This window comes from Mesoplodon bidens, assembly GCF_964165515.1.
Source record: "Mesoplodon bidens genome assembly, chromosome: 3".
Lineage (NCBI taxonomy): Eukaryota > Metazoa > Chordata > Mammalia > Artiodactyla > Ziphiidae > Mesoplodon > Mesoplodon bidens.
The window spans coordinates 55,099,768-55,109,799 of NC_138178.1; the positions used below are offsets into that span (position 1 = coordinate 55,099,768).

General features: G+C 54.1%; 1 protein-coding gene across 1 annotated transcript in view; it reads right to left on the minus strand.

Annotated features, from left to right (window-relative positions):
* IGDCC3 (immunoglobulin superfamily DCC subclass member 3) overlaps positions 1-8,482 on the minus strand; it is a gene marked incomplete at both ends in the record, with an annotated part of 41,814 nt that extends 33,332 nt beyond the window's left edge. Inside the window, 2 exons of the mRNA XM_081228241.1 lie at positions 5,828-6,133; positions 8,392-8,482. Of these exons, the coding sequence (XP_081084367.1) occupies positions 5,828-6,133; positions 8,392-8,482 (397 nt within the window). The remainder of the gene's footprint in view (positions 1-5,827; positions 6,134-8,391) is intronic.
* Between the last annotated feature and the right edge of the window lie 1,550 nt (positions 8,483-10,032).

Here is a 10,032-nt window from a genome sequence, read left to right on the forward strand (position 1 = left end):
GATCCTCCCCGTTCACAAGCTTCTGTTCCTATGAGCTATGTTATCAATTACGAGGTAGGGAGAAACAGAGAGAAAGCAAAAGAGAAGCTGAGAGAGACAGAGCTTTGCACCCAGAAGGCCGCATGTTCATTTAGTTTTTACCAAGCTCCACAGGCAGGGGAGGTGAGAAATACAAAAGGAAGAGAAGCCCCTTAGGAGCTTAAAATCTAGTTGAGTAGACAGATGGACTATCCAGCCACAAAACAGTTACTTAACAATGCAAGCAGCCCTCACTGAGAGGAGGGCTGAGCCTGAATGCCGCAGACCACAAGTACTCCCCCCCTTAGGAGCGGGAAGAAGAAATTACTCTAAACTAAGTGGTCTTTGGGGAGGGATCGGGTAAGGGACGAGCAGAATAGACTGGGAAAAGGCTCAGGGAAGGCAGGCATGTCCCAAGGACTGACTGGATGGAAAGGAAGCCTTAATACGGTAGAGCAGAGATGAACCTTGGTCCAACTGCTCAATATTACGATGAGAAAAGCAAAGTCCAGAGAGGGTGAGTGACTTGCCCAGAGCCACATAGGACTCCTTGTGTCCAGGCAAGGCCCTTTCCATCACACCTCACAGCTTCTCAGGAACACCAAATGGGGTTGGTCTGTGGAGTCCTGACTGGCAGGGAGAAGGCCCCGACCCTCACCCATTTGCACCTACCTCTGCGCCATAGCATACTTATGGGTGACCTGCCTGGCACGAGAGAAGGCCTTGTCATGGCCACTCATCACACCAGCAGCAACTCAGCTGCAGCGCCTGCTTCCTGCTCTAATGGGTAGGTAGACGCGTGCAAGGGGCAGAGGGGAGACTTCCTCAGGGTTACTTTGGCTGAGCTGCCCCTCAAGGGGGAAAGAAAAGCTTGGGTGACAAAGGCCTCCAGGTGACAAAGGCTTCCAGAGTTACCAGATATTGTGCCAGGAACCGCTTCCCTGCACATCCCACTGTCTACACTGAGGCCCTCCGGGGTCCCCTCACACAAGCTGTACCACCTAGCAGCTCCAGCCCAAAGTTTTCCCAACCCCCCACCCAGACCTGGTTCCAAAGACCTATGCCCAGACCCTGCCCCCAGATCCACACAAGCATGGGTCTTGCTGCTGAAAGAGATTCCAGAGTAGTTGGTTAAACTGCCCTCCCTCAGACAGGCTGAGAATGATTCAGCCTTTAGGAGTGGGTGACTGAGGGCCTGAGACGTAGGTGACTTACTGGGGTGGAGACAGCATGGGACTAGAATTGGACTTCCACTCCTCTCACCATACTCCGCTGCCTCTTTCTAGGAGTCTGGGCTCACCAGTGCCTTCCTGGAACCACCACATCTAAAGGAGCTTAGAACTTCACATTTCTCACCTGTTACCTCCCCAGAATAATCATAGTATCTAAGGAACACTTTCTACGTACCCTGCACTGTGCTAAGTTCTTTACGCGTATTCTCATAGGTAATCCTCATAGCATTCCTCCTCGGTAAGTATTATTTCTTCCAATTTAAAGATGAGGAGGGGCTTCCCTGGTGGTGCAGTGGTTGGGAGTCCGCCTGCCGATGCAGGGGACACAGGTTCGTGCCCGGGTCCGGGAAGATCCCACATACCGCAGAGCAGCTGGGCCCGTGAGCCATGGCCACTGAGCCTGCGTGTCTGGAGCCTGTGCTCCGCAACGGGAGAGGCCACAACAGTGAGAGGCCCACGTACCGCAAAAAAAAAAAAAAGATGAGGAAACTGAGACTCAGAGAGTCCAGTTACCCAAGTCCCTCCAGCTGGGGGGTGTGTTTGCCTCCACAGCCCACCCTCATAACCATTGTTGGATACCCCAGTCAGGATGGCCCCAGACTGCAGGGGAGGCATTCCTGGCTCTTTTGAGAGCCCTGCCTGCATTGGAACAGGCTGGTCCTCATCCGAAATCAGAGCTCAATACCTAGTACTAACAATAATACGTAATGAGCATTTCCTAGAGGCCAAGTCCTGTGCCAGGTGCTTTCCATCCATCATCTCATTTAATCCTCCAACGGTCCTGATAGGCTGATGGGATTATGCTCATTTTTTTCAGATGAGAGCACAAAGACTCAAGAGAGTTAAAAGTAACTCTTGCTAAGGACACTTCATCAGTGAGTGGCAGAGCTGGGGTTCAGACCCACCTAGGTGCGGCCCTGAAGCCCATATTCTACGGACTTCACTGTGCTGCCCACAGACCCCCCCCAACCAGTGATTCTGACATGGGAGGGGGCTCTCCACCGCACCTGTGGGCCAGCACCATTGGCATCACCTGGGATCTCGTTAGACCTGCAGAACCCCAGGCCTTGGCCTAGACCTACTGATTCACAATCTGAATTTTATCAAGATCCCCAGGGAACTCACAGGCATAGTAAAGTCTGAAAAGTCCTGATCTAGATCATCTAGCTCCAGTTTCCCAAGGGGCCTGAGACCAAGAACTGAGGCCAGGAAGTGAGAGGCAGGAAATGAGGGCATCTGCCTGAGGAGAGCTGGGGGTGGGTCTCCCTCCTAATCATCCCCCCTCCTTGTAGCTAGCCCATCCCTCTTTGGAGTCATCCAGCCACACAGACCTCAACAGGTGTGAGCCAATGCATGTTCCCACTGGATCGGGTGACCCACATGCCCTTCCTGGAGCCCCTCCAGAGGGATGGCAGAGGGTCTCACAGGCCAGTCAAGCTTCAGACAATGCTCAGAGGCTTGGGAGAAACCCCAGGCCCTCCCACGAAGGGGTTAAAACAGAACAGGTTGCACTCCGGCTCCAATAATTCTACTCCTTGAGAGATTTCCCTAGAGTACTCCCTAACTGAATCCCAGCACGGGAGAAAGCTGGGGCCTGGGAGCGGATTCAGGCAGTCTGCTATTGCTGGCAACATCAGCGGAATCACCTTTAAATGAAGAAAAAGGTACTGACTCCATTACCAAGCGCCTCCTCTGTGCCAGGCAAAGCATGGGGTGTGTTAGTCCTTACAACCATCCTACAAAGTAGGATTATATGCACATTTCACATGATGGTGAGGAAACTGGGCCACGGAGAGATTAACTTGTCCAGGGTCTCATCCTTAACAAGTGTCTCAATTTTCAGCCCCCAAACTATAAACACATGGAACGGCAAGGCAGAGAAACCAGACGTGCTGGAAGCACGAGTGTTCCTAGGACCCTGAGCCACTCTGTCCTAAAAAAAGAGATACTTGGAACTAAAGCCCCCAAGGAATCAGCCTGTAGCCTAGCCCATCCTGGGCAGGCCATCTTTCAATGACAGCATCCAAGCCCACTGGGATGGGAGAGGGGGCATTCCCAGCCATCGGCCTCTGGCCCAGAGCTTGGATGCCCCAGCAGACCTACCCACACTCACCTGGACCCCGAGCTGCCTCACTGGGTTAGTCGACTGGGTGGACTGTGTGTCTGTGAGGGGTGCTTAGCATACCCCCGCCCTATCAGCCCCTGTGGAGCAGGCAGGAGAATCAGGGGCTCTGGAGGGCACCTCACACCTTTTCAGAAGGCACCCTCCCATGTCACACAACATCTGCCCTGCCTGCAGGCATGCGGGCAGGGAGTTATTACCAAAGGAGAAAACCCAGGCAGCTAATCAGCTTTGGAGGTTCCTAGGGACATCAGCCTATGAAGTGAGAAAAGGGGATCCAGCCACCCGGTTGCTTGGTATCCAAGCATTCCTCATGGGGCCACGAGCCTTGTGGGGGAGAGAGGCTGCATCAGACTGCCAGTGTTTGGAGGCAAACCCCCAGCTGTCCTCAGGACCCCAAAGGATTAACCAAGCTGACCTCGCCCACTGGCCCTTCCCCCAGCCAGAGCCCACAGCTCACTTTTCTTATACTGTTAGGAGTTTAAGGAAGCCAAACATCTTGAAGGAATTACCATTTATAGAAAAGCACATTTACAATTAGCTATATATAAACACCTGGGGATTCATCTCCCAGAATTCTAGGCTGGTGATGCAGGGGCCATCTAACTTTCAGTGTTGACACAAGCCAGGGAGCAGCTCCCTGAGAAGTCTCTTTTCTCCAGCCCGAAAATCTTCCTCGGGTCCCTACACTCCATCCACGCTTCTCTTCCTCACACCCAGCCATCTGCTCAGAAGCTGCACCAGCCTTCCCCTGCACCGCCAGGAGGACCGGGGGATGAGGGGTCGCTCAGCCAGAAGTGATTCAGTCTCAAGGTCCAGGGCTGCCTCCCAGAGAGCTCCATATGGGGGCCTGGATGAGCCTTCCTTAGAACAAAGGGGCATCTTAAACCCAACTAGAGGGCTCCTGCCTCAGAATGATTCATCACTCACCAGCCGTTCAGAGCAACTGTGCAAATGCCCTCAGAGCCAGGAAGAAACTTGTCAGCGATCAGACGGGGAAGAGGCAGCGTGCCACAGGAGCTAAGTGGGACTGTGCAGGGTTCAGAATACCTAGACTGCAGTCCTGCCTCCTCTGCTCACCAGAATGTCACAAATCCCCCTACATCTCAGTTTTTTCATCTGTAAAAGAGGGATGATAACTGCCTATCTTCCAGTGTCATCACGATGACTAAATGAGATAATTCATGTAAAGCACTTAGGCAGGGAGCCCAGTATGCAGCAATTGCTTTCTTTATAAATATTAGCTAAAATGATTACCAACCAAAGTTAAAGCAACCCCTTTAAGGGACACCCCCCCCCACACAGAAGCATAGAGATATGGGATGGAGAACATTTTCCACTTGGCAAAACTTTTGCCCTTCCTCAAGAGCAGTGGTTCTCAACCATGATCACCCACCCTCACAGCCTGCCACCTTCCCACGATACATAAATAATTTTGGTTTATGTAAAAATTCATTGTTTTGTAACAATGAGTGTATACAGATTAAACAACAACAACAACAGACTTTTTGCAGGAAAGGGCAGTAAAGCACGGCCATCATTTCATTATCACAATTACTGGTGGTCCATCAGCACAAGCAAAGCACAAGTCTAGGGCTGAAACACCTCTTCTCTCCCAATCTAAAAAGCACACCAGGGCTTCCCTGGTGGCGCAGTGGTTGAGAGTCCGCCTGCTGATGCAGGGGACACGGGTTCGTGCCCTGGTCTGGGAGGATCCCACATGCCACGGAGCGGCTGGGCCCGTGAGCCATGGCCACTGAGCCTGCACTGGAGCCTGTGCTCCGCAACGGGAGAGGCCACAGCAGTGAGAGGCCCGCGTACAGCAGAAAAAAAAAAAAATCTTATAATTTTATGGTCAATTACACCTCAATAAAGCTGAAAATTTTTAAAAAGTACACCAGCATGAAGGTGAGTGGGAGTAATGTCATCATTGTGTTAACCCTGAAATTATTCTATCATATTTTTGTAAAGCAAATTGTTGACAAGCTTCAGAATGTCATCACTGGTACAGTGAGGTTTTATTCTACCCAAAAGGTTTGAAAGTCAGCACGTAATGAAAAATTGCATGTAACCAAAATTACCCTTCAAAAATCTCTTAAATTACCCCCAAAGTATGACAACTGTTTATATTTAAACACAAAAATCATACTCGATAGACTGGGATGCTCACAATATACAGGCATATGGAAACTAAGACACACTGACCCAAGAACTGGATAAAGCTTGCTGTCTCTCTCTCTCCCTCTTCCCACAACAGTGTCTGGCTACATTCTTGTCAAATTGCATTCCAATCAGTTAAATGAATATATGATATAATTCCACCACCGCAAATTACTGCTATGCTCCTCTCAACTGACCCATGCTGAGAAATTAGGGCTCCAGAAGCTGCATAAGATGGAACTGCTCCCTCTATCCCCCCATGGCCTGGAAAACAAAAGTAAGGGCACCCACTTACTTGCAGCCTGGATTCGAGCCTTCCGGCTGACCACCAGCCCAAAGCGGTTCTGAGCCACACACTCATAGTCCCCCTCGTCTGAAGGGCTGCCTCCTCCATCCAGCAGGAAGTGGCGGATCATCAACGAGCCATTGGCCAGCACGGTGGAGTGGGTACTCTCCGGCAGCTCCACCCCATTCTTCCTCCAGGTGATTCTCACTGGAGGGGTCCCCTCCACCCTGCAGCCCAGCACTACAGGCTGCCCAGGGACTGCAACATCATCGCTTGGCTCCACAGCAAATGCCAGTTCGGCAGAGTGGCCAAGACCTGCATCAGGCAGGGGAGATGAGAGGAAAAGGAGAGGTTAGTGTGGAATGAGCAGACACAGGTGTTCCAAGTTCTCTGGATCTGTGTACCCCATCCTCATCATTCTGTGATGTTAATAGGAATCTCTATTACTATATAGACCTTTGTGCATCTCATGCAGTATAGTTACTTAATCAACAGACCATCTCAGAGAGATGGATATTGTTTCTACCATCTTTTTTTTTATTTGTATCTTTTACAGAAAAGGAAACTGAAGACCAGAGATGTTAAGCAACTTGTCCGAGGCCTCAGAGTTAACAGCTGCAAATCTGGGATCTAAAAGCAACACTGATTCCAATACAGCCGCTGCCACTTCTGTGGTCACCCTCGTTAAGCACTGAAGTCTCACAGACTTTCAGGGTGTGAGCTCAGGTAAAGTATTCAACCTTTGCGGGCTTCTTGGTACTCGTCTGTTTAAATCAGGAACAACAATATGGCTTGCGTTGTATGGTTGTTAAATATGACTAACAGTTCAAAGGCACTGCACTATGAAAAGTTAAAAGTTCTAAACAAATATAAAGTGAGATAGTAATAAATCACTGCTTCATTTTGCTGGCAAAACCATCTGAGGCCTGGTCCGATGCCTGGCAGGGAGAAAGGTGTGTGGGCCCAGTACCGGGTACAGGCTAGGCGATGGTCCAGCTCCACTGCCCCACCCCTAGGATGCTCTGGGTTTTGGTTGCTTTGCTTGTTTTGCCTTTGTCATAAGGAGGAAGAGGGATACAAAACATGTACTCAGATTTCCCAAAATTTAGAAGGAGGGAGGTTCCTAGAATCTTTACTCCCAGCAACCTCTTCACTCCTGCAGAAGAGGAAAGAACTGGAAGAGGAGGGGAAAGAAGAGAAGGCAGACGAGGGTGGTCAGGGAATCAGAAGAAGCCGGAGAGGAAGGACAAGAGCTCCAATCCCAGGCATGATGCCGAGTCTCCGACTTCTCAAGCGAGCAACTTACCAGACCAGTTACAACTTCACTCCAGGAGGAATGAACCCACCTGGGCTGAAAAGGCATCCACAGACCCCTCCTCACATTTCCAGGGAACTAGCGATCCGGGAGCTGGTCCCTCCCTAACAGACCAGCGCCCTCCCTGGCTGGGGGGAGATGGGGCGGCGGGTGGGGAGAAAGAAGGAGGAAGGCTGGGGTTAGGGGCGTTTCCCCCACCCTCAGGGATAGGTGATTCGTATTTTAAGACATTTGAGGGTCACGCCCCTTCAAACCCCTACCCATCCTTCTCAGGAACTGCGTTTCAGCAGCCTCAGCTCCCCACCCCAAGCCCAGTACAGCAACTGGGGGATAAAGTTTCTCCTAGAGGCGGCCGCGATATTCCGCTTCTCCCGAGCTAAGAAGGGAGAGAACACTGCCCAAAGGAGTGTCTGTTGAGAACTTGGGGTGGGAGGGGAAGGGACTAGATTTGCGCCCCTCTCCCGTGAGATGGGCCTGTTACAGCCACTGAGGGAACTGGATGGTGGTGACGGAGCTCCGGGCGGCAAAGCCGGCAAACCCCGAGCTCTGCGTGTGCACCCTCCGGGGCAGGGCGGGTACGTGAGCATCCCCGCCTCTCGCTAGCCCTCGGTCGGCTTCTCTTCCCCCTTCCTCAGCTCGCGGGGTGTCTCTCGGGTTTCTCCCTCCCCACGCGCGGCCCGCCGGGAATCTTCCTTCTCCTCCTCGTCCTCGGTCTCTCCCTCGCACTCCGTGTCCCAGTCCCGGCTCCAAATCCACGACGTGCCTCCGCCCAGCGCAGCCCGCTCGGTCCCGGCCTCCGCCCCCGGGGTCTGCCGTCTCCTGCCTCGGCTGCCTCGGGCCACTCTGTGCCCACCCCTGGGCTCCAAGCACCCCAGCGCGCCCCCTCGGACGGGCCTCAGCCCTGTGGTCTCCCATGGCTCGTTTCCCCCTCTCCCCAACTCCAGCCTGCCCGCCGAGCTCCTGCTTTGCCGCGCTCCTTGCCCCTCAGTCCGGGCTCGGGCACTGCCCTGAGTCCTGAAGACGCAGCGGACGGAATGCCGGTCTCTCTTCGGGGGGCTCCATCCTCAGCATTCCCCTGCCGCCCCCGGCAACCCTGCCTCAGCGCCCCGTCCCGTTCGCCTCCCCTTCTCGGGCAAGTCCCTCCGACCCGCAGGTCCGCGCCGCTCTCCTCGGGTCCTCCCCTCGCGCCCGCTTACTCCCTTCTCGCCCTTCCCGGGGCTCGGTCCTCAGCCGCTGGCCCGCGGGCGCCCTAGCTCACCGTCGCTCGGCGCGGGCAGCAGCAGCAACAGCAGCAGAGGCAGCAGGAGCCGGGGCCGGCAGCGCGGGGGCGCGGCGCGCGGAGCAGCCATGGGGCTCGCGGTCCGCTCGGCTCGGCGACGCGCGGCTCTGGGGCCTCTCGCGGCTCACAGCGTCCCGCGGGGCCGGCGCCGGGGCCGGGGCCGGGGCTCCGGCCGGGGCCGAGCCCGGGCGGCTGGGGGCTGGGGCCACATGCCTGCCTAGGAGCGCCGGGGGCGCAGAGGGAGCGCGGCCGCTTGCGCCATCTTGCACCCACCCCGGCTATCTGTCAGCCTCGCCCGGGGTGCGCGCTCCGCACTCGCACCGCCCGCCCCTCCCTCTTCCCGCCGCCCGCCGCCCCCCTTCCCTCCCCTCCCGGTCCCCTCCCCCAGCCCCCTCTCCCCGGAGGCCCGGTCTGGGGAACAAAAGAGCCGGCGAGCGCTTTAAGCGGCCGGACATTCCCGGCTGCGCGGCGGACGCGCCCCCTGCGCTTTGAACTGGGGCCGGAGCGGCGGGCGCCGTCCCGAGCTGCAGCCCCGTACCCCTCCCCCGCGGGCCAGCCCCGGACTTGGGGGCGACTGGGGAAGTGAAGACCCAGCGGACCGCTGAATGGGTCTGGGCCGCGGAGAAACCCGCAAAGCTGCGGGATTCCCTCTGACCCACTCTTTCTGCTGCGCCCTCCTGCACCGTGTCCAAGTCTATATTGTCGAGATAATTCCCTAAAAGCTGCACAAAGTTGTCAAAGATTCGGTTTTCCTTTGGTTTCCGGTCCTTCCAGCCAAAGGCTAGGACGTTTAGCTGCAAGACTGGCCTCTTCAGACTGAAGAGTTGTGGCGCTTGGGTGGACAGAGGTGGGAGAAGTGGGAAGACAGCTTCATCCCGGGCCCCGGGAGAGCGGAACCAACAGGATAATGAGAACACTTAAGTGACCCGGTTCCGATGTTCTGCTGGCTGTTTAGCCCCGCAAACCCAGACAGTCACTCTTGGAACTCATCTGAACGATAATCATATCTCCCCTGCTCACTCATAGGGAAATTTAAAGGACACAGGTCATGACAAATAGCCTGGTAACTGGGAAAGCATATTGAAAGTTAAATTTCCCAGTAACATTTCTATGCCACAAAGAAGACTCAAGGTTTCATGTCAGAGGACATACAAGGAGACAGCACCAGTCTCGGGTAAGAAGTGTTAAGGAAGATAGGCATGCCTCTTAGGAGATACATCCCCGTGCTCGCCCTCAGAGATCTTCAGTCTTGGCCACTCACTATTAAATGATCTTCTGTTGGGTCCAGCATGATGTGCTTTGCTAGTCCATCAAAATTACTGAGCATCTACTAAGTTCAAGGAGCAGGAGGCTTAAAGAGAGTAGTCTCTGCCTCACTCAGCTATTGGCATTGGACTGGTCTGGCAGAGGAGTAATTACATCTCTTTCGATACCAACTCCGGAATCTTGGAGCAGGAATGTTAACCATATATAAAACTAACTTTGGTGCAGATGAGTAAAGAAAAGGCCTCCAGAAATCAGATAAGTTTACTAATGATGGGGTTTGTGCAGCCCAGGGACTCCTTACTCTGTAGCAGCAACTGGAAGGTGAGCTTGAGAGGCAGGACTTGAGACACACGA